This window comes from Bubalus kerabau, chromosome 2, assembly GCF_029407905.1.
Source record: "Bubalus kerabau isolate K-KA32 ecotype Philippines breed swamp buffalo chromosome 2, PCC_UOA_SB_1v2, whole genome shotgun sequence".
Taxonomy (NCBI): domain Eukaryota; kingdom Metazoa; phylum Chordata; class Mammalia; order Artiodactyla; family Bovidae; genus Bubalus; species Bubalus kerabau.
Window position 1 is genome coordinate 53,473,026 of NC_073625.1, and position 27,843 is coordinate 53,500,868.

Genomic DNA, 27,843 nt, shown 5'->3' on the forward strand with positions numbered 1-27,843 from the left:
CTCTGAGACATTTACTAATTATAGGAAGTGCTCTATAGGAAGTCTGTCAGTCCCTGGACTAGATTTTTAGTATTTTTTCACAGCTCAGAAAATCCCTAAGACAAGTAACTTGTTTCACTAGCACTGAATGATGTGTTGAATGGATGACTTAAAATACTTATATTTTAGCAGCAGAGAACAAAAGATACTTAAAATGCAACTGAAAATATGCTTCTTGACGTATAAACTAAGCAAGTCAATTTTTATACCATGGAGGTTTGAAAAAAGCAAAGAACACTGTAAAAAGTAAACTTACTTTACAGAACATGTGCTACTATGTGTTGGTTATATGAGGTCACTGAATAACACTTTTATACTTTTTTTGGCATTTCAAAGGAATTTAGATGCAATATGGCTGACTGGGCCTTATATAAACTCATCAAAAGAAATTCTAATAGAGAACCTTACAGGAAATTTAGACAGTTTTGGTGTTCTTAAGGCTCTATGGGTTGTATGTGCCTTGGAAACTGGCTTGAGTTCAACCAACACCCCAGCGTATGCATACTGCTTGGCATCAGAAGAACTACATGTATGTTATTGCCAAATCAAATATCCTATGGTTATAAAATTAATAGTTTTCATTTTAACTAACACACTTCAAATTTTGTTAGCCAGTCTGGAACTTTTTTTAATGTTTTCTAGTAGTGTATGTCAGTACAACTTAACTGATAAAGCAAATTTTGGGGGTAATTAATTTTATTGATGTGTTGCAAACCACCACGCAGACATATATTATTGAGCACTAAAGTAATTCAGAATCCTTTCCAGAAATTGGAAGCAGGGATAAAAACCACTGTGACAACACAAAACCACTAAATTTTTAGGTATTCTCCTTTCAGTATTTCAGTAAACGTGATTTCTTCTGGCATGTATTTAATTTTAAGTGAACATGATTTACAGTTAGTCTTTACTTTTTTATTATAGCAATTATAAAAGCAATAAATGTTTCCAGAGAAAGCACTTTGAAATTGTTACAGTATTCTCTCATAAAATAGGAGGTAAGCCTGTGAATTTAGTACTTTAGTTGTAGGCACAGCTTGCACGTGAGTGTCGCTGATGTGAAACCACTGCCCTTTGGTTGATTCCATTTCAAAATCTGTCAAAAGAAATGTAAAATTAAATAGAACTGGAAAAATTCAAGTTCAGCCTTTTTTGGTTTTGCCATAAATATCTGCTGAATACTAGAATTCTGTAAAACCTTTTACCTTGTGGAATATCACCATGGAGAACAAGGTTAGAGAGATGAGTGTTTGCAGTTCTTGTCTTGGCGTAGGCAGTATAATGCCCTGACCTCATGGTACCACTGTGTTCGACGACTCCATATAAGGAATACAGTACCCGTGTATGTTCTTCAGCAACATTCTTTAAAGGTGAACAGAATTCAGAAAAGTTATTTCTGGGCAAGATAACTGTAAACTATGCCAAAGGTCTCTAACCTTTGAGAATGCAGAAATCATTGAGTCTGAACTGGAATTTTCTCCCTTTTCTCAGCCTACTCTGTGGAATCACACTTAAGATTTTATTAGAAAGCTGCCACTGCCCTTGCCCTGCTGGAAGAACCATAAACCAGAGGCCACCTGCTATAATCAGTTTCCTGGCCAAATGGGGGTTTAAAAATATATTGAAGAAACAACCTATGTTGAAGATGATTGATCACAGATCTTGAAATTACAAAGGTACAAAGACTCAGTGTACTCAGCAGCTCTTAATCAACTTCATACTTATGTGAGTTACCAATACATAAGTATTTGGTAATAAGCTGATTTCCTCAAAGATTTCCCCAAAAAGGCAAGTTTCACCTACCTTACACTTAAGGGTACAAAAAGGAGCCAAATCTAATATTTCTGGAAATTTTATGTGTTTGTTAACTTTGCGAAGGTTAAAACCAGCCTGAAAAAGAAGGATAGTAGATTTAAGTTCTTTTCCCGGAAAAACTGTACATAAGAGAACTGTCGACCCACCACAATGCCCAGAAGAACAATAACCCAGGCCCAGTTCAGCTGTCTCAGAAAACTCTAGTTCCTCACTGCTGACTTCCAGTTGACTGGTTTTTGCTAAGTGTACCTACACACAGTCCAGATCCACACAGAGTCCAGATTGAGTAAACTGTTCCTGTAAGAACATTCTCAATGTTTCTGCTTCAACCATCCAGAAAAGACAAATTAGACAAGAGACTGAGTGCTTAAAACTCAGCAATAGCAGAATTCTGTGAAGCACACTCTCTCAGCCTCACTCTAACCAAGCCTGGCAAACTATTTGTAAACACGCACCCAGGTAAGTCAAACTCACACCAAGCACAGAAGAGAAAATGCTCTGAAAATACTTAGGGAATCTAGAACTGAATTTACAACTGGAACTGCTCATGGTTAAAAGCCTTTTCAGAAAAGATGGAGTCATCAAAAAGATGGAAATCCAAGGTACTAATGCCTTATTAAGGATCAGTAAAAATAAGATACTACACACATATTGCTAAATTTCCCAAGTGTGAGATACAACTAGTAAAGTGGTCTTTTTTCGTTATACCTGAAATTAAGGTTAGAGTAAGATGCTAATATAATAAAGGACACAGATGGTATGGACCTAACAGAAGCAGAAGATACTAGGAAGAGGTGGCAAAACCACAAAAGAATGATACAAAAAAGATGCTTAATGACCCAGATAACCATGATGGTGTGATCACTCAAAGAGCCAGACATCCTAGAATGCAAAGTCAAGTGGGTCTTAGGAAGCATCACTAGGAACAAAGCTAGCAGAGGTGATGGAATTCCAACTGAACTGTTTCAAATCCTAAAGGATGATGCTGTGAAAGTGCTGCACTCAACATGCCAGCAAATTGGCAAAAGTCAGCAGTGGCCATAGGACTGGAAAAGGTCAGTTTTCATTCCAATACCAAAGAAAGGCAATGCCAAAGAATGCTCAAACTACCGCACAATTGCACTCATCTCACACGCTAGTGGACTTCCCTGGTGGCTCAGACAGTAAAGTGTCTGCCTACAATGCGTGAGACCCGGGTTCAATCCCTGGGTCAGGAAGATCCTCTGGAGAAGGAAGTGGCAACCCACTCCAGTATTCTTGCCTGGAAAATCCCATGGATGGAGGAGCCTGATAGGCTACAGTCTGTGGGGTCACAAAGAGTGGGACACAACTGAGCAACTTCACTTTACTTTCACACACTAGCAAAGTAATGCTCAAAATTGTCCAAGCAAGGCTTCAACAGTACATGAACCGAGAACTTCCAGATGTTCAAGCAGGATTTAGAAAAAACCTGAGGAGAAGAACCCGAAAGGAACCCAAAATCAAACTGCCAACATCTTTTGCATCACAGAAAAAGCAAGGGAGTTCCAGAAAAACATCTGCTTTATTGACTACAACAAAGCCTCTGTGTGGATGACAACAAACTGGAAAATTCTTCAAGAGATGGGAATACCAGAGCACCTTACCTCTCTCCTGAGAAATCTGTATGCAGGTCAAGAAGCAACTGGACATGGAACAATGGACTGGTTCAAAACTGGGAAAGGAGTACATCAAGACTATATACTGTCACCCTGCTTATTTAACTTATATATACAGAGTATGTCATGTGAAATGCCGGGCTGGATGAAGCACAAGCTGGAATCAAGACTGCTGGGAGAAATACCAATAACCTCAGAGAGGCAGATGACACCACCCTTATGGCAAAAAGTGAAGAAGAACTAAAGAGCCTCTTGATGAAAGTGAAAGGAGAGTGAAAAAGCTGGCTTAAAACTCAACATTCAGAAAACTAAGATTATGGCATCTGGTCCCATCACTTCATGGCAAATAGATGGGGAAACAGTGGAAACAGTGGCTGGCTTTATTTTGGGGGCTCCAAAATCACTGCAGATGATGACTGGAGTCATGAAATTAAAAGACACTTGCTCCTTGGAAGAAAAGCTTTGACCAACCTAGACAGCATATTAAAAAGCAGAGACATTACTTGGCCAACAAAGGTCCACGTAGTCAAAGCTATCGTTTTTCCAGCGGTCATGTATGGATGTGAGAGTTGGACCATAAAGAAAGCTGAGCGCCGAAGAATTGATGCTTTTGAACTGTGGTGTTGGAGAAGACTCTTGAAAGGCCCTTGGGCTGCAAGGAGATCCAACCAGTCCATCATAAAGAGATCAGACCTGAGTGTTCATTGGAAGGAGTGATGCTGAAGAGGAAATTCCAATACTTTGGCCACTTGATGCAAAGAACTGACTCAATGGAAAAGACCCTGATGCTGGGAAAGATTGAAGGCAGGAGGAGAAGGAGATGACAGAGGATGAGATGGTTGGATGGCATCACCGACTCAATGGACATGAGTTTGAGCAAACTCCGGCAGTTGGTGATAGACAGGGAGGCCTGGTGTGCTGCAGTCCATGGGGTCACAAAGAGTCGGACACAACTGAGCGACTGAACTGAACTGATATCTAAAAAGAGCAACATGTAGTAAGACTGAGGAGGGACTGTGCCTAAATTTCTCTTCCAACTTGACATTATCTTCATCAAACCCTTTTGTGTTACCCATATGTATACTGTTTTGGCTTCCCAGGTGGCTCAGTGGTAAACAATCCACCTGCTAATGTAGGAGTCAGGAGACTCAGTTTCAATCCCTGGGGTGGGAAGATGCCCTGGAGGAGGAAATGGCAACCCACTCCAGTCTTCTTGCCAGAATAAGCCCATGGACAGAGGACCCTGATGGGCTACAGTCTATGGGGTCACAAAAAGTCAGACAAGACTGAGCAATTAGCACGCACACATAAGTACTGTTTTACTTTCCTACCTCTTTGAAGTCAGAACTAAGAATAACAGAAAACAAAAACCACACACCACACTTAACGTGTAGAGACAATAACAGATAAAGCAGGTGTTACATATCTGAAACAAAGTTTTTGTAAGAAAACAAGGGGTACCTGCTGAAATCTCTTGAAATGAAGAGTGAGAACTGGAGGAGCAAGAGAAATTAGCATCTGCTTCTTAGCATTGGTGTAAATATGCTTCCTTTCGCCTATAGAAAGAACCAAATGTTAGCAGTGTGAGCATCATTTTAGACTTCTTTAGCATTCTTCACCTTCTATAAAATCATTTCAAAACATTTAAATCAAAGATTAGTGAGCTTTCTGGAAAGAACCAAATAATAAATATTTTAGGTTTTTGGACCAAGAAGCAAAAATCAAGGATATTTTATATGTATTAATACACAAGAGAAAATTTCCACAAATTTTTACTATTATAATTGAGTAGAATTGCAGTCTACTGAAAAGAAGAATAGACTTATTTTTGGAGAGGTAATTAACTGGAGTTCAAAGTTAACGTTTTCTATCAAAATCATTTTCAAATGTTCTATAAAAAATATTTTTAGCTCAGAGATCACAAAAAAAGGTGAGCCAAGTTTAGAATACAATCCATAGTCCACTGACACCAGCATTAAAGCATTCTTCACCTTATTCTTCATGCTTTTTGCACTAAAGCAAAAAGAAATGCTGTAAAATCAACACAATTCACTGTTTGTAAATAAATAAAACAAAAACAACATAGAGAAAAAGACTTGTCAAGTGTTTCAACAATTCAAGTGAGAATCCTTAGGCATCTATGGTCCCTCCCTGTCCTACTTACCCTATCCATAAAAACAAAATAAGGTGGGGGCTGGGGTAGGAGAGGAATTACTAGTATCTTTCTGTCTGTATCTGAAGCAGCCTGTAAGAAGGAAGCACTGCGCCTCAGGACCGTGCACTGGGATGTCACCACACTCAAGAGTTCAGGTGTGTTTTCCTGGGCGCGGGGGCATGAGGGCCATCACAATGAGAGGGAGCCGAGGACACACAGAAACAGCCCCTGGTGAGGGGCCTGTGAGACACCTCAGCGGGACGCCTTCCTCACAGGGAGCGGCTGCTGGCAGAGTGCGGACTGCCCCACCCAACTGCTGGGACGCCAGTGAGCTCCGCTTACCCACCCTTCTGTGAAAATGTTTACACAGGAAAGGACTTAAGTGACTCCATCCAAATCCCGACACAATTAAAACAGGAACAGTCTACTCATGCAGTGCAAACTGTTCCCCTGAACGTTAACTTTACTTTCTGTGAAACCATCTAAATACCTTTCATATTTGCCTTTGGTCCACTGTATTGTCTCCGCGTGCACACTTCACAAAGCAGTTTATTAGCATCCCGAAGTTTCTCGTTTCGAGTGAACTGATACAAACAATGTTGGACTGAACACTCATCGGTGTTGAAAGCCTCCCTATTTGCGAGTGTACAGAAAGCAGTCTCTGGATCTTCGTTTACAACCTCATATACCTTCGTCCCGGGAGTAGGATTGTCATCCAGAATCTCTATATTTATTTCGTCAGGTTGCAGAGCAGCATTCAAGTTAAGGTTCTCAAAACCACTGGAAATGTCCACTTCTCCATTGCTCCCTTCCTTCAGGTAGGCACCGTTTAAATTCCTAGGACATTCAGTGGCAGACGATGCCAAAACCTCCAGATCATTATCCACACTGACATTTTTCATAGCTGCTTCCTCTGTGGATTTTTGATTGTCAGTTATACTTTCTATCATTTTTTCATGGCCATTCAAATCTTTCTGATTAACACAATATTCTTTAGGTGCAACTTCCTCTTGTGAGATATGGTTGGATTTAGTATCTGCTTCTCCCTGAAGTGACATTTCAACTTCACATTCATTATCTTCAGGATGGTCAATGGCACAGACATCATTTAAATGAAGAACTTTCCCTTGAATTTTCTGTTGTCTTCGTTGGTTCTGTGTAAAAAGTACAAAACATTAAAAAAGAGAGAGAGAAAAAAAGCATACATGTACCACATTAGATTTCTTATTTATCAATCAAAAATAAATAATAAGGAAGAGTTCACTCCCAGAAAAGTTCCTTTACTGTCAGAGATTAAATAATTATGAAGAAAAGTTCTTTGAAAGGAGGGGTAAACCATCACCAATATTCAAAAAACTGTCACACAGGGGCAAATAAAAATGGGCACGATTTAGACAGAGCAGTCTAGATCTAAACAGAGCAGCGAGGCTGCTGAACCCAAGCAGCCATGTGTGAAGGCGGGGGGCAAGTGACGACACATACATCAGGAAGGGATGTATCCATGTGAGTTATAATTACACAATCAAGGCTTCACTTAAGAGATAAAAAACAAACTGAAAACTCAAGGACAAGCAGAGGGATGGAGGATAAAATTCCAGGAAACAAACAGCCCCAAATCAGAGGAGAAGCAAGGAAACGACACGTGCAGAGGACATTTAAAGCACTACCCACTTAACCACCTTCTTTGCTGTTTGCTGCCTCTGTCCCAGCACGGGGGTGTGGGGTTGCTGGAGGGAGGGTTTCACTGAGATTCCTGTTACTGGAATGGCTGAAGACTCAAAGGGTTAGCACTTGAGCTGTCATAAAAGGACAGTCCCATGAGGCTAATTTGTAATACCAGAAAGTTAAAGGGCCACATCCAGGGCCCTGGACACAAACATTTTCTGAGACGCTTCAGTTAAAAATAGTTACACATGAAAGAAAAATGAAGAAAGGAGATGAGCGAATACTTCAAAGGAATAGAAACACAAATGGCCCTTAAACATAAAAATATGCTTAACTTCACTTTCATATGTTGCTGGTGGGAACATAAATTGGTACAGCTTTTGTGGAGGGCAATTATTTTAGCAAAACTACAAATACAATCCCTCTTCTCAAAATATACCCTATAGATGACATATGTATAGGGTTATTCAGAGAAGCACTGGCCATTATAGCAAAAGAGTATACGTGTTTGTACATCTAAATCAATAAAGAAATGGTTAGATGAACTATAGCACATCCTTTAAGAGTACATCTTTTAAACTGTATTTTGTAGAAGGCTGAGTGCTGAAGAATTGATGCTTTTGAACTGTGGTGTTGGAGAAGACTCGTGAGAGTCCCTTGGACTGCAAGGAGATCAAACCAGTCAATCCTAAAGGAAATCAACCCTGAATATTCACTGGAAGGACTGATGCTGATGATAAAGCTCCAAGACTTTGGCTACCTGATGCAAACAGCCAATTCATTGGAAAAGACCCTGATGCTGGGAAAGATTGAAGGCAGGAGAAGGGGATGACAGAGGATGAGATGGTTGGATGGCATCACTGATTCAATGGACGTGAGTTTGAGTAAACTCCAGGAGATAGTGAAGGACAGGGAAGCCTAGCATGCTGCAGTCCGTGGGGTTGCAAAGAGTTGGACATGACTGAGTGACTGAACAACATTTACTACTAAAACAGAATTCTACATAACTTTTTAAAAAGAAATTTATTGGGGTATAGTAGCTTTATAATGTTGGGTTAGTTTTAATCCTACAGCAAAGTGAATCAGCTATACATATATCTCTTTTTTCTGGATTTCCTTCCTATTTAGGTCACCACAGAGCATCAAGTAGTTTCTTTATATGATTGTTTAAAAAAAAGAATCGTTGCGTCCTGAAACATGAAGAAATGTAAAGATCTCCAAGAATCTAATTAAGTAGGAAAAAAAAGGACCAGAACAGTATGCATAATTTTTAAAACCAGGAAAACACAAAACCACGTATTTGTACTTGATTGTATTTTCCCAAAAAATCTCCAGCACAAATAAGACACTAATGAGAGTAATATTATATCATACAAGGAGGAAGACCTTTATTGTACACCTTTATATATTTTTAAATGTTAATGTATTAGAAACTTAAAAAATTCTTGAAAATAAATTTTTTTTAAATCATAACAAGTAATGCAGTTTTTTTTTAAAGCACAACATTTTCTTCACATATTCTCAAAGAAATTCACTGCAGAGAATATCACATGAGCTAATTCTATAACTGCCAAATCGAGTAAAAGTGAAAGTCACGTCGTGTCTGACTGTTTGTGATCCCATGGACTACAGCCTGCCAGGCTCCTCTGTCCATGGGATTCTCCAGGCCAGAATACTGGAGTGGGTTGCCATGCCCTCCTCCAAGGGATCTTCCCAACCCAGGTCTCCCGAATTGCAGGCAGATTCTGAGACAACGGGGAAGCCTGTCAAATTAAAGTGCTATATATAAAATAACAGACATGTCTACCACTGTCATTCAGACTTCAAACTCAATAGTCCAAAAGTTAAAATTAGACAAGGATGGTTTTCCTCCTAATTACCCACCTTGGCTTGCTTCTTGGCTTGCTTCTTTGCTTTTTTCTGCAAGTGCTTACTTGTTCCTGAAGGAATATCGTTTCTCTCCTTTAAGTAACTGTCATTATCTTTTTCTTCCTCACTATCTTTATCTTCATCTTCCATTGTCTTTTTCAGATTTTTATCATTTATACTTTTCTTACCACTCTTAAAATATGGAGAGAATATGGACCAAAAATAAAACTTTATTACTGCTTGTAAAGAGATTTCATGTTACCTAAACAGTTTTCTATTCCTAATTTACACCAGATTTACTTTTCATACTGTTTGGAAACATATCCAGGACAAAATTCATTCATCTGAGACACTAGAAAACAATCTTCACATACTGAGAAAACAAGCAAACAAACAAAATGGTAAAAAAAGGCAATTTAACATATGAGTGTAACAGAAAGGAATACAGTGAGTTGTAATAGATACATGCTGTACCATGCTGTAATTACGTCTATTTCTAAATGCACTTTCTGTTGGTAAGTGATTTACATGTTCAACTACAGGTATTCCTTTCTATTCTTTTCTTCTCATGCAAGCGACAGTTTTAAAGAAAAGAAAAAATAGAGTATGTTTGGTAACACATAGTAAATTTGGTAATCACTTAGTAACAGTGATTTAAAGGGACCGCCCCAATTCATATTAAGTTGAATAATGATTTATCCAATACTCATAATGTTATTTTTTTCCCTACTATTACTTGATAAGAACTAAATTTATATGGCTTACTCTGTTAATATTTATGAACTTAAACTTTAAGGGATTTGTGGTTAGTCTTAAATAATGAAAATAATGACTTATATGAAGTAAATACTTCCCTATATACAAACTAACCAAGTTAGTCATCCATAAACAATTCAAAACATAGTCTTTAAAATGCACATATATACACACACATAAAAAATATATATACACACAAATACATATATTTATTCATTATCTTTTCAAATCTTAAAACTCTTCTATCTCACATATATTAAGAAAAGTTTTTTCATGCAAGGCCTAGTAAAGTACCAACCTGGAAACGGTAACAAGCCCTCCCTCACAAAATTTAGCTCAGGAAAGAAAACTATCTACTTACATAAAATAAACTCAATAATCTTACCTGATCATCTAAAACCGGTAGAGACAAATCAAGGAAAGATTCATGAACCAAGGAGACCTTAACCAACCAAAAAAGAAGATGAAAAAAGGAGGAAAAGATTCACTTTAAACATCATATAGTAAAATCTTGGGGAGGGGAGCTAAATTTTAAAATAAAGGCTTAAGAATATGAAAAACTACACAGTGTTGAGGACTTTGGGTTAAGTATAAGCAATTAAAATATTACACTAACTTCTTCCTGATTTAAGGAATGTTCATAGTTCTAGCAAAAAACTATGCATACTTAGTTCAAAAAGAGTATCTTACAAAACTAACCAGATATTTCTGTTTCCAAAAGAAACAACTCATGAACTCCATTAATATGCATAAATCCAGTCTGCACTGCATCTACTTACAGTTCTGCATTCATCACACATGATTGTACTCGTCAGCTCACCACCAAATATTCGGTCCACAAAACTTGGTACTGATTTTTTCTTTTCGTACTCTATAAGGGGAAAAAAGGCTATCAATTACCTGTACACAATTAATGAAGATGAAACTACTTACTTACCTATCTAACCCTGAAATTTTATTTTTAATTTCCTATTGACTTGTTTTTCTCTACTCATAATTACCATAATTTTATTTTTATACTACAGTCGGCAGAATGTACTCCAGCATTCTAAGCAGGATACAATTTAACACATCTTGCACACACACACAAAAATTCTTATCTAAGGTCTAGTCAGTGCAAAATGAATTGTGCAAGTCAGTGAGACTTTCTGTGCATCAATATTTTAACTATCAAAAGTAAAATGAGCAGACTGGGCTACACAGGATAATAATTTAGCTCACTTCTAGCTCTAGTATTCTAACACTGCCAGCAAATTTGAGAGTAACTTGCTTTGTGAACTTCATTCAAAATCAAAACAAAAACAAAAAGCCCTTAGGAAAGTATTTCAGACAAAATCCTCCTTTTCTTTCTCTATGTCCCCAGAAACAACCTTGGTAAGCTTCGCATAAGATGATGGAATTTTACTACCTAGTCATCCAATTTTCTAACTATATGAAATGTATAAGCCTTGTTCAAACGACACGTGTCATTTATACAGAAACACATTTTATGACAGACAGTTGAGCAGGCTAGATTCTCTCCGTTAATGGCCAGGCCAGCACCAAGGGCCCTGAGGAGGCAAACAGTTGCTCTGTGTAGATTCCAAGCTATGCTTCACAATTCAGTAGTTGCTAGTCATTGGAGCCATTTAAACTGGTTAAAATCAAATGAAAATAAAAATTCAGCTCCTTTTGCACCAGTCACATTTCAAGTGCTCAACTGCCACATACGACTACTGTATCGGACAGCAGAAATACTGAAGTAATCCATCATCACAGACAGTTCTACTCAACAAACCTTTCCTAAATCATTAAATGTTACACAACGATAAGAATCAAGTCAGTTCCGTGATTAATAAACCAGCTGACAACTAGCAAAGACAAGTGTAAATCACTAAAAATTAAAGTCTAAGCTTTTGAGGCAATTCTCTGGCAGTCCAGTGGTTAGGACTTGGACCCCTGGCTTTCACTGCTGAGGCCTGGGTTCAGTTCCTGGTTGGAGAACTAAGATCCCTTGAGCCACGTGGCGGGGCCAAATAAATAAAGTCTAAGTTTTTAAAAAATAAAATTGGGATGTCATCTTATCATCTTAGCTCTGTGTTTATAAATTTTACCATAATACTACATAAAAAGAATACACCTAGGTTAAATTCTCCTATTTACCTTTGGAGTACTGAATAATCTTTTTAAATCAACAGAGATAAAGAACAATTATACACTAATAACTGTGGATTTGAAATACATGTGTCAGCAATCCTGTTTTAATGTACACAGGATTTCAACTATACTGTTTTAGTTCAAGAAGTCAGACATTACCTTTAACTTTATTTTTCAGTTCTTCATCCACTTTTTCAGTAGAATTATCAAATGCTTTAAGAATTCCTTTGCTCACTCTCTAAAAGTAATAAAATAAATATATATACTATTAAATATAGTTATTTTCCTTAGAAATATGTAATCAAGTAAAGAAAATGATCAAACATTAGCACCCCAAAATTACCAAATAAAAATTGGTATTTTTTAAATCACATTTTCAAAATTAATTCCAGGAGCTAAAAAGAAATATACTTTAAAAAACAATAACTAACCCTTGAGCAAAAGCATTGTATTATCATTTCAAGATTTTAACCTACTCTAACCAAAGTTTCTCAGAACATGCCCACCTCCTTTGAAAAAGACCACTGAAATATCATGTTCTAGAAGCAGAGTGCACGTGTGCTCAGTTGCTAAGCTGTGTCCGACTCTTTGTGAACCCATGGATTACAGACTGCCAGACTCCTCTGTCCATGGGATTTCCCATGCTAGAATACTTGTGCAAAATTCCCATGCAAAATTTTGCCATCTTCCAGACCCAGGGATCAAACCTGCATCTCTTGCCTCTCCTGCATTGGCAGGCGGATTCCTGAGCCACCTGAAATCCCAGAAGCAGAGAACTATAGGGACAGACTCCAGTGCTCAAAGCCCAGCTCCATCGCTACTGGGTGACCCTGAACCAGGCAATGAACTTCTAGATATCCTAGCTTCAGAATCTATGGAGTGAGAAAAATGACAGTAGCATGTACCTCACAGAATGGCTGTAAGGACTGAGTAAGGTAATTCATAAAATACTGAGAACAGTGCTTAACAAAACATAAAAGCAAAATAAGTATCGTTATCACTGTTATTACTATTACTAATTATATCTACACACACCCTCCCCAAAATTACTTTACATACTGGCAATTAATAAAAATTTTACAATGCAACAAATGCTCCCTGACTCTTACAAAATAAAAATACTTCCCATAATAAAAAGTGTTAAATCACACTCAGAGTAAGAGTAAGGCTGCACTGCAACTGGGAATCGTCTGGGGAGGAATATTTTCCATACCTGTATCTCTCCTGACAGGCTACAATGTCAACCCTTAGAGAACAATAATGATGCAAACAGCGAGCAAAATAAAGCATCATGAAAAGAATCATTTTTAATTCCCTTCATTCATTTAATAATTAAAATATACTAGCCAAGAAAAAGAAAAGAAAAATAAATAAATAAGCAAAGAAAATACACTGGTTGAAAGGCTGGTGAAGAAAAAAAACTTTAATATAATGGCCTCAACAACTAGTTTTCATTGCTCTAATAACCCTTAAAACATCAAATGACAGACAAGTTAATGAAGATGAGATTACAAAATACACTCGTCAAAATGTGCTAACCTGATGTTCTTCTGCTCTCATTCCATCCAATAAATAGCGAAGCAGCTCCTGACTGTCCTGTTGCTGGTAGCCTTTAAATCGCACTGCTCTACAGGGAAGAAAGAAAAACTATGGTGAGTCCACTAAAATGAAACTATTTTTTATAAAATCTTAGGATCATATCCCAAATTTTGGCATGTTTCAGTTTCTCAAAATTTTTGTTTAGTCCAACAACACTCTTGGCAGATTTAATTTTCACACAAAGTATATGTTTTTTAAACCATGCTTTAATATTATCTACTGAATTCACTCTAATCCTATTAATTTTTCATATTATTTCCCAGCTTCTTACTGATGCACTGAAAGCACAATCAATATGGATACTCACTTTTTACAGACCTGAGAAAAGAGTTCTCTAGGTGTCACGATTCCCTTTTTGGTCTCTTGCATCTCGTTAAGAAACTGGCTCATGGCTAACGTAAGAGGGCCTGGTGGCTCAAGATTTATTTCTAAGGGTTCCTGAATATGGGAATAAAAATTACTTTCTTCAGTCAAACTTTAGAATTGTTTATCAAAATGTAACTCGTCAACCTATATTCCTGTTCCTGATAGAGCTGTTCCAATTAAAAGTTCAAAATGTACATCAAAAGATGGAGAAACTTTTTAGTCCTAAACTATTTTGATAAAGAATTCAGTTTTACTGTTTTATCTTATCAGGAACTTACTGCCTAGGAACTGAAAGAGCTAAATCAAAATGTAAATAATAAAAATGGAGAAGGTAAAACTCATTTCGCTACATAGCATATCAGTCACTTTAAAAGAAGTTCAAAATGATAATGCGTGCTCAGAGCTTCATACGCAGCATTCCCCAGAAGGAAGCCAAACACTCAGCACAGCAGAAGGGCTTTCAGGAGCAAACACATGTAAAGGCCCCTCATAAATATCCATTAGCCTGAAAATTTAACTTGGTAGCTTAAAACAAACAAAAAAGGTGAAAATGAGCACCAGTTCTTAAAAATAATTTAAAATGCTGCTACTCAGAGAGGAAAAGAAAAAAAGAAAATTTTAAAGTACATACTGTTAGTGCCAAATCAGGTGGTTCAATTTTTACGATTGTTCCGGACATTTTTACTTCTTTTAATAGTTCTCTAAGCACTGGTGTTTGTGACAAATTCTGGAATGCAGGATGGAAAAGAAAGGAAAAATTATTTACAGGCAAACCAATTCAGTCAAATACTTTTAAGTGTCTATTCTTCCAAAACAGAAAAACACCATCAACACTGCAACTTTTATTGTGTCTGTTACACGCAAAGTAACATCATGCTCTTCCCCCCACTCTAACTGGTTCACAAGTACTTCAGTCCTGAGTTTAGTCATCACGTCAGGTCCTTCTCGCAAGCACCTACTATGATAGCTATCCTACCCCTACCACCACCACCACCCCCCCACATGCAACCAGGAATTTATTTCTGTACTTGGTTCCCTTGTGCTTCTAACACCCAAGTGAGAGTTCTATGAGGGCATGGGCCATGGTTGTTTTGAACCCCTTCGCATGCCAGTGCTTAGCACAGGGTTTTACTGTCATGCAAAGTAAACATTCCCTTGAATTTTCTTTGAAAACACAGGAAGAAACTACGTGTGAGGGAAGAGCTCAATGTCATCAGTAGCAAATATGCAAAAACATCCTAGCGTAATGAGGAAAATACTAAGATCTTTTTAAAGAGGAGAAATATTAACATTGGCACCTGCATAACTGCATTGAAGAAACATGTATTTCCCAAATTACTGAGTCCTTTCACAGTTATTTGGGAAGTCGAATTCATGGAAGGATTTTCTCTCGCCATGTTTTCCTTTTTTTCTCTCTCTTGCTCATTTTTACTCTCCTTTTCTAGCTTTTTGTTTTCAAGTTCAATATTACCATTATCTTCTGCTCCTTAAAAAAAAAAAGAAGAAAAAGAAATATTTAGCAAAATGTGCACGACACCCAAACCAAATGCAAAGATATACTTGGGACCAGAATTTGTGAATTTTACGTAATAACATGATTTGCCACATGTTTGATTTTAAATGTTTTATTACAAATAAATTACCATCAAGAGAAAAAACCAATAAACCAAAAATATTCAGAACTGACATAGGCAAACCAAACAGTATTCAGTATAAATCCCCTTTTACCTGAACAAATGTTTTTTACAAATGAGCAATCTTACCCTGTGAAATCAGAGTATAAAGCAATCAAGCAAAGAACATGGACATAAAGTAAATTTTTAAATGAAGTCTGAGAGTGGAAAACTAACCCTGGAGACTTCCCTGGTGGTTCGTTGGTTAAGAGTCTGCACTCCCAATGCAGGGGCCTGGGTTCAATCCCTGATCAGGAAACTAGATCCCATATGCCAGAACTACAAGTTCCAGCATAGTGCAACCAAGATCAAAGGTGCCATATGCCGCAACTAAGACCCGGTGCAGCCAATTACATTAACTAAAAAAACTAATCTTCAAGTGAGGAACAAACAACTCTGGCTCCACAAAAGATACCTCTGGGAATGTAAAAATCTAAAGAAGCCTTTAAAGTAGATGATGAAAATCAACCCTATTAACTTAATAATGAATGAAAAAAAACCCAAGAAGTATCTGGCCTTTTGAAGGAATCATAGGCACTTTACTTTCACGTCATCCGAACAATGTAGCAGTTCAGTTCAGTTCAATCAGTCCAGTCCTACTCTTCACCACCCCATGAACTACAGCATGCCAGGCTTCCCTGTCCATCACCAACTTTCACATCATCCAAATGATGTAGAAAGAAAAATCCATTATAAAGCAGGTCTGCCTTAAGCCCTGTGCCAGGGTATGGGAGTGTGGCGTTACTGCTCATCACTAACCCAGACTCTTCATCACATATGACTATATTATTTCTCAGATTCCCTTCTAATTCTAACTCCTTATAATTATCTATGTTCTTACTGTTTTACATTGTTAACCAAAGATAGTTTCATAGTTTGAAATCAATCATTAATAATGGTATTCAGCTATATGCAATGATACAGTAAGTGAAACTAAATACCCACAGATAATATATATCAACATTACAGTCTATATTAAGAAACAAATGATTTTACCTGATTCTGGAGTTGTATTGCCAGCCTGCTTTCTAACATAATCAACCACCTGACCCAATCGGTTTGAATTACAATACTGGACTTCATCATCACATAGGTAACACCTGTGTCCCAAAAGATCCCAGAGAAGAAAAGTGACAGACTGACAGCCACAAAAGGAGGCTAATTTTAATAAAGGAGGCCCAAAATGTGTAACCCTCAAACCACTCCAGTAAAGAAACTGAAAATAAAACGCTATGTTTTCTTGAAGAAGACTATACATATTAACTCTGCTGTACTGTTAGAGTTAGCCTGAATTACAACTCCATATAAATACTGTGAAAATACTCCAAACGTGTTATAGAAATGATTGTTTATAACATTAAAGTTTTTTCTAATCATATGTTAAATTACAGATCTACATTATCAAAATTAATAAATTTTACAACTGCCAAATGATGTTCAGTGAATGGACTTCCCAGGTGGCGCTAGTGGTAAAGAAGCTGCCTGCCAAGGCAGTAGACATGAGAGACCTGGGGATGATCTCCTGGAGGAGGGCAAGGCAACCCAGTCCAGTATTCCTGCCTGGAGAATGCCATGGGCAGAAGAGCCTGGTGGGCTACAGTCCACAGGGTCACAGAGTCGGACACGACTGAAGTGACGGCACACGTGCACGTTCAGTGAACAGTGCTATGTAAATGGTTTTTAAAGATGTAAAATTTTAATGATGTTAAAAGACAAAAAATACCAGCCTAACATTTTCATGCAAATTCATTGCCAAAATTTATTATCTCAGTTTATCTGGAATTTGTTCCTAGTGTCCCAACTCTACCATATGCTTTGTAATATCACGAGAGAAAAACAAAGGGTAAAAATTCCTATGTCTTCTACATATTGTAATTGTTGTGTTTGTACAATACTAAGCAAGAGCTTCTCACAACATCACACTCTCTAGCCTTCTGAAAGTGATGCGTGCGTGTCAGCTCAGTAGCTCAGTTGTGTCGCTCTTTGTGGCCCCGTGGACTGCAGCCTGCCAGGCTCCTCTGTCCGTGGGATTTTCCAGGCCAGCATGCTGGAATGGGTTGCCAACTCCTTCTCCAGGGGATTTTCCCAACCCAAGGATCAAACCCAAGTCTCCTGCATCTCCGGCTTGCAGGCAGATTCTTTACCACTGAGCCAATGGGGAAGCCTGAAAGTGACGGTATGTAAACAAATACTAAAAAATTTAAACTTTCTTGCTCTTTAAAACAGTTCAAACACCTCCATTCCCCAACATTTCAAATAATTTCCAGCAAATGGGCACAGGAGTTGAAACTCACCATACACTCCAGTTGTCCAAACTAAGAACCAGGCAATGAGGTTCTGATCTTGGTTTCATGTAGTGCTTCAAAGCATGTTGCTCCTGAGAATTTCTGCCACAGCCCTAGAGAATCATAATCATAAAACTCAAAGCCACAAAAACTCACCAGGAGAGAATTCACAATCTACAATGAATAAGGAAGTGGATCAAGAAATCCTGCCATTCTTACAATTTTAAAATTAAAACTTTAGACTGTGGCCGAGTCCAGACTTCGTTAGAACTTAAATACAAAGAGGCATCTGAGGACATTTAAGGAAGAAGGTACTTAGAAAACCACACACTAGAAGTACTCTCTTGCTCCAGCTTGTCCTTTCCAGTCCTAGCTAAACCATGCTAATGCAATCATTCACTAGTTCTAGTTTAGACTCCTTAACATCTTCCTTAATATTTTCCTAACTTCAACCTTTCTTCACATACTTATTTTTTCAGTTTAATAGTCCTAAAATAAAGTTCTGTTAATATACTCAATTCAAAAGTGATGAACTGCTCTCAGCAAACCTACTCAGCAAACCTGATACCTTCGGACCCCAATCCACCTTTCCAGGGTTAGCGCCCATATTCTCCTATTTGAGTACCATCTAGTAGCTAAAACCACCTCGCTTCCACAATACAGTTTTGTTCACATTATTCCATCTGTCTTGAAATTCTTTACCATTACTGCCGTGGATCAAATCCCACTTGGTCCTCAGGATCTTGCTCAGAGGCCACTTCCTCTTAGAAGCCTATGCCCAGCTTCCCAGATGAGAAAACACTGTTCCTCCTATAGACAAACTCCCACAAAATATGGTGTAGGTTCCTGAGGGCATGCCTTATTTTCTACCTTACAGTGAAGCTGTTAATGTTGCTATCCTTTCTTCCCTTTCACACCCCTTCTGCAGGAGTGTAAATCCTGAAGGCATGAAAAACTGAATGAATCTATTACCAAAGACTAGCAAAATGAGGGAGGTCAACAAGCATTAACTGAACAAGTTAAGCGAGAGACTTCCACCTACATCTGCATAGGCGTATTCACAGGAGAACATGACCAGATTGTTCACCTGCAGCTGATCAGCCACAGCTAAGAAGCACAGCTTCACTGTGTATCTATGTGAACCAGGCCTTCAACTCTCCGACAACACTACCATAAGTGGTCCTGTCTCTACTGCAGCTACTAAAAAATATTACTTTGGGGGTGCAATATCCATCAATGGCTTCTAACCCTTTAACTATGATATCAAACCTACTGATTAATTTATCCCATTCAACATTTAGTTCTAAAATAGATGAACTGCAATTTGGTATTGATTTTGAAAATTCTAATACCAACTGAGGCTATCTGAAACAAACGTGAGGTATCTAATAACTGAGAATCCTGTGCTAACACTGTAAAGCATAACTATTGGGATGAAAGTTAACAGTTAATACCGATACTGTCTTACCCCAAGGAATTAAAAAACTAGCAAAATAAATAAAATTTATAATAGGAAATGCATTATGGAAAATTTGTAGTAGTAAAATATATTCATGCTCATCATAAGTATCAAACAGGTTAAATGACAACTTTTCAAATACAAATAAATAAAAATGCTAACATAAAATTTTGTAACTGTCTGGCCACAGTGAGATCTTACCTATCAGAATGGTAAAATAAAAAACTGTGACAATACTAAATGCTGGCAAGGATGGAGAGAGTGGATCACTCAAACACTACTGGGAGGAATACAAAATGGGACAGCCATTCTGGAAAAGCTTGGAAGTATCTTAAAAACCAAACATTTAATTATCATATTACCCAGCAATTGCAATCTTAGACATTTTCCCCAGAGAAATCAAATCTTAAATTCACACAAAAATGTGTACACAAACGTTCATAGCAGCTTTACTCATGATCACCAAAAACTGAGATCAGCCCAGATGTCCTTCAACGGGTGAACAAACCGTGGTACACCCTACCATGGAATACCACTTAGCAATAAAAAGAAGCAACCATTGAGACACAGGACTTGGGAAAACCTTCAGAAGTGTAAGTAAAAAAAGTCAGTCCCAACACGTTGTGTATCACATGATCCCACTTATGCAGCATTTTTGAAACGACAAAATTTTAGGAATAGGGAACAGACTAGAAGTTGTGAGGGGCTGGGAGGAAGGGTGGCAGTCCAGAGGTGGGCATGATTTTTAAAAGGCAACATGACAGCTCCATGTGATGTCGGAACTTTTCAATGCCTTGACTGTGGTGGTGGATACGAATCTACACAGGTGCCGAACCGAACAGCACTTAATACATACACTACACACATACACCCCCACACAAACTAAGAGCAATAACGCTGGGGAGACCTGATTAAGACTGTTGGATTGTATCTATGTTAATATCCTGGTTGTGATACTACATTGTAGTTTTAGAAAACGTTACCACCGCTCAGTCCAGTTTCCTAACAGGTAAACTTACCACCACCAAGGTTGATTAAGAGGCCCTCTTGACCTTTAGTATCATGATGATACCTGTGAGCCGTTCTGCCACCCAGATACCACCAGACCCAAGGTATTCATTCCCCAGAGGCCAGAAATGTGGCCTGGGGACAGGTCACTGCTCTGTCTGTCCATCCCCAAGAATTATCCTCAGTGGAACGAAGCTGCCTTCCTCACCATCAGTTCCATTCCCCAGAAGCAACCAACATCCAATGACTGGTCTAGGCACAAGGACACAGGCTTCGCCCCGTGCCGCAGTTCAGGACCTCTCTGAAGACCAGACTCCACTGTGGGTTCAGCTGAAGCCCTGAAGCACTGCCTCCGCCTAAGCTTGCTTCTCTCCCTGTTTTCCTGGTACAGTACCAGAGAATACTCCCCAATAAACTCCCTACATACGAGTGAGTCTCAGTACCTATTCCCCAGCGAACACAAACTACACCAACACATATTCTGGCCACCCATACCGTGCTTTTAGGTAATATCTTCTAAAATAAGTTCAGAGAGTTTAATACAATCCCGAATCGATCAGAATCTAAGCATACCTGATGGCCACATTTAAGACACAGCCAAACTGAAGGATTTTCTTCTGTTTCTTCTTCAGATTTATCTTTTACTTTATTGTCCGTCTTACAATCTTGGCAAATATTCCATTCCACATTCACTAAAGCTTTTTTCAAATTACCTTGTTCCAATCCTTTTCTAATGTGTCTGCACACAGGTTCTATTAAAACAAATAACAAATATGAGGTAGAATATGACTTTCTTCAGTTAATCTCAAAACTTACACCTGATTTGAACTTCAAAAATGAATTTACTCTATAAACTAATTGTTAGATAACCTAAAAACTTAAATTTTTGCCTGATATTTGATTATGAGATGATTATGTAAGAAAGATCTTATACAAGCTTTGAAGTTCTAGGTATAACCACCACCACCCTAAATTCACTTCAATTTATTAATTGTATCTATTATCTTCTTTATTTTATAAGGTTGCAGAGAAGGTCACTCATTCAGTCAACAATACAACTGCTGCATGTCTGGCACTGTAATAGACAATACAACTGAAAAAGTGACCAACTCACAGCTCTTTCTTTGAGCAGCTCACATTCTTGCAGAAGCAAATAAGTGAATGCACAAGAATCTCTAGACATGCTCTATACATATGCTTGGGTGTTTAGTTGCTCAATCACGTCCAACTCTTTGCGACCCCTTGAATTGTAGTCTGCCAGGCTCCTCTATCCATGGGATTCTCCAGGCAAGAATACTGGAGTAGGTTGCCATTTCCTTCTCCAGGGGATCTTCCCGACCCAGGGATTGAACACCCATCTCCTATGTCTCCTGCACTGGCAGGCGAATTCTTTACCACCGCACCACCTAGGGAGCAGTGCTATAGACATACTACAGCAGCACAAGAAGAGAAGGCTAAAGTCAACGGAAGTTCACACAAGAGGTAATGACTGTACAATCTGGGGAGATATGTATAGTCATAAAAATTTCTCATACTGATTAGGCAGTTACTATGAGCATGACACTGTGCTAAGCGTTCACACACATTATCTCATTTAATCTACACAACCACCACGAAAAGCAGACTGTACTACCCCCAATGATAGATGAGAAACCTTAAAGTTAGTGCCCAAGGTCACATAACTACTGAGTGGCTGTACTAGAATTTGGATTTAAGTCTTTTTAATTTCAAGCTCATAGTTTAAACTATGACTTCATGGAGTAAACAATCTGAAAAGGCCTTGTGCTTAGTTGCTTAGTCGTGTCTAACTCTTTGCAACCCCATTGACGGTAGCCCATTAGGCTCCTCTGTCCATGGGATTCTCCAGGCAAGAATACTGGAACGTGTTACCATTTCCTCTTCCAGGGGATCTTCCTGACCCAGAAAAGGCCACATCCCATTAACAAAGGGATGGACGTATAAAATGTAAAAGTGCATGCTCTCTTCTCAGAATGGCAGTCACAAGTGAAATAATGAGCAGCAGGACCTGAGACTGAAAACCCCACTGGGGCCAGATCAGTAACAGGCTATGTAAGCCACTCTAAAGGGCTTCAGTTCTTTCAGGGCTCCTAGAGGTTTAGAAACTCATCAAGTGGTACAATTAGCTTTATGTCCAATGAATATGCACCAAGAGAATACAAATGCAAATGAGATCATGTGAAAAACTACTAAAGCCCAGTAAGTTGTCAAAAACAACACAAACTGAAAAAAGAAAATATTCTTTTTCAACTAGCAAATCAGCAAAGATTTTTACAAATGATACCAACCTGTGTCAATAAAGGTTCAGAGAAATGTGTACTCTGTTATGCTGCTAGGGGGCCTCTACATTAGTAATACATCTCTGAATAGCAATAGATCCAAAAGAATCTAGAAAATATTTATACCTCTTAATTCAGCAATTCTAATTATAGGATCTGTACCAAGAAGATAACCAGATGTGCACAGTTTGAGCTACAAAAATATTCAGTATCACTCCATTCATAACACTGAAAAGTTGAAGATTACCTACATTTATAACAGTGGAGGATTGCCCAAATAAATCATGAAATACACACCCACAGTCTTTTATATCAATGGAATAAATATCACGCCATAAAAATGTTGTGCAGACTATTAAATTACATGTCTATACAAACATTAAGTTAAAATGCAAATTACAAAATAACATAATCAAAACACTTTGATCCCATTTTTACGTATTAAAATAGATGTCCATTTAGGGATACAAACATTACTTTAAAGATTTAATTGGTGAAATATACCTAAAGATTCAGAAGAATCATCAATTGGAACAGTTTTTCCCTTTGTCCGTTTCTTTCCCATGTTGGCACTTTAGGGGTTACTTACTGACACAAAATAACAATCTAGAAAACAAGATAAAGTTAGCTTGACCAAAAAAAAAAGTTTTACAGTTCTCTAGGATACAGAAACGTAACTAAACCACATCATTTTGTGTATCTATCATACTTTATAAGTTACAAAGACCATTCATATGTATCATTGTTTTCAATAAGAACCCCGTAAGTAGAGTATTACCTCTGTTTTTCATAGGTTAGGAAACTGATTCTTAGTAATGTTAAGAGGTTTTCAATAAATGTAAAGGTCTGTAAAGAATCTGTATCTTCTTACATAGATCTTGAAGTCTTAACACTTTACACTATTAGGAACTCAACTTCTCACACCATAAATGTGGAATGGTGGTAGCACTTTGAAACTTTAATTTCCCTTTCTTCAAAGCTATCTAAGAAAGTTCTTGCAGGCAATGCAATTAGATCTATAATTTCTCAAAGAAAATTAAAATAATTCTGAAAACAATCTCCTAGAGGGAGTCAGAAAATGTGCAAAATAGTTTCAAAGCCAAGTAACATAGCATGATACACTGTTCTGCATCTTCCCACACCAGAACTTCCTACAGATGTTAACTGAAAACTGACTACATCTGTATTCTTGACCATTTACATTATCATATTCTTGACAAAATCAGTTTGAAATAATGACAAATCTCAAGTGAAGTGAAGTCACTCAGTCGTGTCCAACTCTTTGTGACCCCATGGACTGTAGCCTGCCAGGCTCCTCCATCCATGGGATTTTTCCAGGCAAGAATGACAAATCTAGCTCATATCAAATCACCTCTTTAGTCAACAATTAAAAATCAGAAAACATGAAAAATACTGAAAGTACATATAAGTCTACCTAATAATGATGTTGAAAAGTTATAGTTTACATACATTAGAATAACTTAGTGTCAAAATTACTTAAATGACTATAATAATTATTTTACCTGGGATGCTTTATGAAAATTCTGATTGCATAAGTGGAAAGTAGGATGTGGGACATATATTTTTAAAACACTTCCCAATTATTTCTGAAAGGTAGCTGTCATCTTGCTCTGGCTTACAGTCTTAAAAATATTCCTCCTTTAGTTCTTAATGTGAGGGTAATTCAAGGTAATCCCACAAGGTTTATAAGAAAAATGAGTGCCAAATCATTAACTGTTACCCTTTTCAAAGATAAAACATTAACAAAGTTTCATGTTTACAAAACCAATGTATGTATTAACAGAACACACTATATAGTTATATACAAAATGAGGGTGTATTCTGATTTGGGTGAGCGGGGGGAGGAACAGCACCCAAGTTCTTGCCTCACTCCAATCCAACTCCCTCTAATCTGTGCTGCATTCTAGTACAGACATTATCTTCCAATGATGCCATTTTCATCAAATCACTCTCCTGATTCTAAGCACTTGACAGTTTTTCAACCCACTCTCCTGTGCCGTGCACTCGTGGTCCCTTATAAATTGTCCTCAACACCCTGGTAACCCTGACTCTCATTATGTCTCAGAAAAGAGCCACTAATCTTTAGTCATACAGTGCTTCGGATTTTCAAAGCCTTTTCCTAAATATTATCTCATTTGATTTTCACAAAAGCCTTTACATGAAGTATTGTGCTAAAGAAGTAAACTCAAAACGATGAAAGATCACAGGGTGGCAGAAATGGAACTTAAATCATAGATCTTTTGGTTCCAAAGCAGAATCCTACGGACTCTTCTGTACCCTCCACTCCAAAACACCTTGCCTTCCACCTCTAAGCCTTTACTCTCTAGCTGGGAGTTCGCTCATCTATCCAAATTTTCCCAATTCCTCCAAGATGTTCATTTCAATGGAGCCTTACGCAACCAGTTGACTTTAAATAAACCACTCAACTCGGCTTTCCCAGCGTTCAGTGTGTGCTATTCATCTTGTACCCTAATCAGATACCTAAGTGAGCTGCTTCTTAAATCTTTTCCCTGGACATGTGTCATTTCTCTACCTGGAATCTAAAGTTCTAAGAGCAAGAAAGTGTTTTAGGCCTTACTTCTGAATCACCTACAGCATTTAGAATAGTGTTAACATATAGCAGATCCAGAAATACTTCTTGCATTGAAACAGAAAAAGAGAATAGTACCTGTGGCATTAAGGATGATTATAAGGTGCAAAGGTAGGTATACAAGAATGAAGCACACAAATTCCGGTGAGAAAGAAAAAGGTAAAGAACGAAGAAATCTGCAGCAGTGAAGACAGCACTAGCAAATCTGGTTTTGGACCTGCTAGTCGCTCAGACGCCAAAGGAAAACTTGAAAGACGAACTGTAATTGCTGCAGGCAGAGGACAGTAGGGGGACTGCTTCAATGATGTGGGAAAAAAAGAGCTCCCAATAAATTTCTGACAACTATAAAGGGCATCTAATGAGTTGTGAAAACAGTACTGCATCATCATCTATAAAACATCCATAAATCTCAATTTTTCAGGCGAGTCTTCAGATGAGCGTTACCTTCTGGGCCAAATTACTCTTTGCAGGGCTCCACGCAAAACATAAATCATAGCTGGTCTTGCCGGCTCTCCTATTAACCCAGTTCCCTTCCCTCTCCGCCCTTCAAGTATTTCCCACGCCTGCCTGGGATCCATTAAACATGCATGAGTTTGGAAAACTTCTGTCAGCGGGGCTAAAACAGGGCTTTCAAGTTTCGCGAAGATGTGTCCTACCCTGGGAGCACTGAATCGTCTAGACGACAGCTCCTGCCTGTCCTAATAACCAACAAGCGGACGCGGTGGCAAACTCAGCGCCAACTCGTAAGAAGAGTCCCCGGCCGCGCGAAGTCCGCCACACCTCCCCTTCCCTTTCAACTGCTCCGCACCCACGGGGGGAACCTCGGGGTCCACTGGGTCGAGGAGGGCGCCAGCACCGACAACTCATTGGTCAGCTCCTGGAACTGACAGGACGTGAGGCCAATGAGAACGCGGTACTGGGCCGAGGCCAGGTAACGTGCTTAAAGGCAGAGGGGCCTTCGAGGAGAGAACGAGGTCGGGGCAGGAAAATTCGGGCTCCCGGGCGCGCAGGAAGTCATGCGAGTGGTGACTGCGAAGGCAGTGGGAGCGGAACTCACCCACGGCGACAGCGCCCATTGCTGCATCACCTACTGGGCCCTCGGGCCGGGCAGCCTGCTCCGTCTTCCTCCCCGGTGACGAATTGAGAGCGACGGAGCAGAAGCCAGCGTGACCCCTGGAAAGCAACAACTTCCGGTACGCGGCATTATGGGAAGCGGCTGTGAGGCCCGGCGGAACTGACGCTAGTTAATCGGCGCCTGCGCGGGACTCGCGCCGGAAGTCTGAAAGCGGTGGCTTGTGACTGACTTGGTTCTCAATGATTCCCACCCCCCCCCCCCCGCTTCCGGTAATTAGGTGCATGTGCGCTCAGTCCTGTGGACTCTTTGCGACTCCGTGGACTGCAGTTCACCAGGTTCCTTTCGTCCATGGAATTTTCCAGGCAAGAATACCGAAGTGGTTGCCATTTCCTACTCAAGGGATCTTCCCAATCAAGGAATCAAACCCATGTCTCTTGTGTCTCCGGCATTGGCAGGCGGGTTCTTTACCACTGGCCCCACTGTGGTTATTGAGTTATTTAAATAGTTCTAAAGTATGGGTCGGAGAAGGCAATGGCACCCCACTCCAGTACTCTTGTCTGGAAAATCCCATGGACGGAGGAGCCTGGTAGGCTGCAGTCCATGGGGTCGCTAGGAGTCGGACACGACTGAGCGACTTCACTTTCACTTTTCACTTTCATGCATTGGAGAAGGAAATGGCAACCCACTCCAGCGTTCTTGCCTGGAGAATCCCAGGGACGGGGGAGCCTGATGGGCTGCCGTCTATGGGGTCGCACAGAGTCGGACACGACTGAAGCGACTTAGCAGCAAAGTATGGGTACCTGGGCGTGGTCAGACATTTGTAGTCTCCTGGATGGTTACCTTACTCAAACACGTCACATTTGAAGGGGGACGTTTATATTTTACTCATTTTCTCGAATTCTGACCAGCCGACTTCTAAAGTTAAGTATATAGTCTTGAACTAACCTTGCTGACAAGGTAAAATTTACAAATATTTACTGTTTATGCGTTAGAAATAGGTTAAGTGCCAAGCCCTCTGTAAAGTGAAATAAACATAGGCTTTCGTCGCCTTGGAGTTTAGTCCTATGCAGAAGACACAATAATCGCTAGGGGAAAAGATGCAGGTCCCAATAGAAAAGCAGGCAAAGGATATAAACAAGTAATTCACAATAAAAACATGATACAAATAAATAGTCATCGTTATTAGTAATCTGATAAAAGTAGGTTAAGAAAGTGGCACCCTAACCTGTCGAATTAGCCAGAGTAATGATGGTTAAATTTGGAGGGTAAATGGCTCTCCTGCTCTATACTGCTTATATAATTTTTTAAGTTTTCATCATTTAGCACAAAGGCCTTGTTTTTTTCCCCTCTTTTCTAAAATGGCCTTAGGGCCATTGTACCACACCTAGAATGCCATTC

General features: G+C 38.9%; 1 protein-coding gene across 4 annotated transcripts; it reads right to left on the reverse strand.

Annotated features, from left to right (window-relative positions):
- Nucleotides 1-939: 939 nt before the first annotated feature.
- On the reverse strand, nucleotides 940-26,608 carry USP16 (ubiquitin specific peptidase 16). 4 transcript variants are annotated; one of them, XM_055567734.1, is made up of 19 exons: nucleotides 26,428-26,578; nucleotides 25,449-25,638; nucleotides 23,264-23,365; nucleotides 21,036-21,214; nucleotides 18,005-18,108; nucleotides 16,707-16,810; nucleotides 15,336-15,523; nucleotides 14,669-14,764; nucleotides 13,979-14,109; nucleotides 13,612-13,699; nucleotides 12,232-12,310; nucleotides 10,716-10,807; nucleotides 10,322-10,378; nucleotides 9,196-9,372; nucleotides 6,137-6,800; nucleotides 4,953-5,047; nucleotides 1,843-1,929; nucleotides 1,245-1,401; nucleotides 940-1,135 (listed from the first exon to the last, which is right to left on the reverse strand). In XM_055567734.1, exons 3-19 carry the CDS (start codon nucleotides 23,322-23,324, stop codon nucleotides 1,011-1,013), a joined length of 2,484 nt encoding a protein of 827 aa, XP_055423709.1. In that variant the 5' UTR covers nucleotides 23,325-23,365; nucleotides 25,449-25,638; nucleotides 26,428-26,578; the 3' UTR covers nucleotides 940-1,010. The 4 variants fall into 4 exon arrangements, with proteins under 4 accessions (XP_055423709.1, XP_055423710.1, XP_055423708.1 ...); XM_055567735.1 differs by lacking the exon at nucleotides 25,449-25,638 and having other exon boundaries at nucleotides 15,336-15,517; nucleotides 26,428-26,586; XM_055567733.1 differs by lacking the exon at nucleotides 25,449-25,638 and having other exon boundaries at nucleotides 26,428-26,586.
- Nucleotides 26,609-27,843: the final 1,235 nt, after the last annotated feature.

Coding starts and splice junctions, on each gene's coding strand:
- USP16 (XM_055567733.1), bottom strand. CDS start 23,324: ATGGGAAAGAAACGGACAAAGGGAAAAACTGTTCCAATTGATGATTCT. Junction 10,808..12,231: donor ACTGAAAAATAAAGTTAAAG/GTAATGTCTGAC, acceptor TTCCCCTTATAG/AGTACGAAAAGAAAAAATCA. Junction 6,801..9,195: donor AAGCCAAGAAGCAAGCCAAG/GTGGGTAATTAG, acceptor CTTTTTACACAG/AACCAACGAAGACAACAGAA.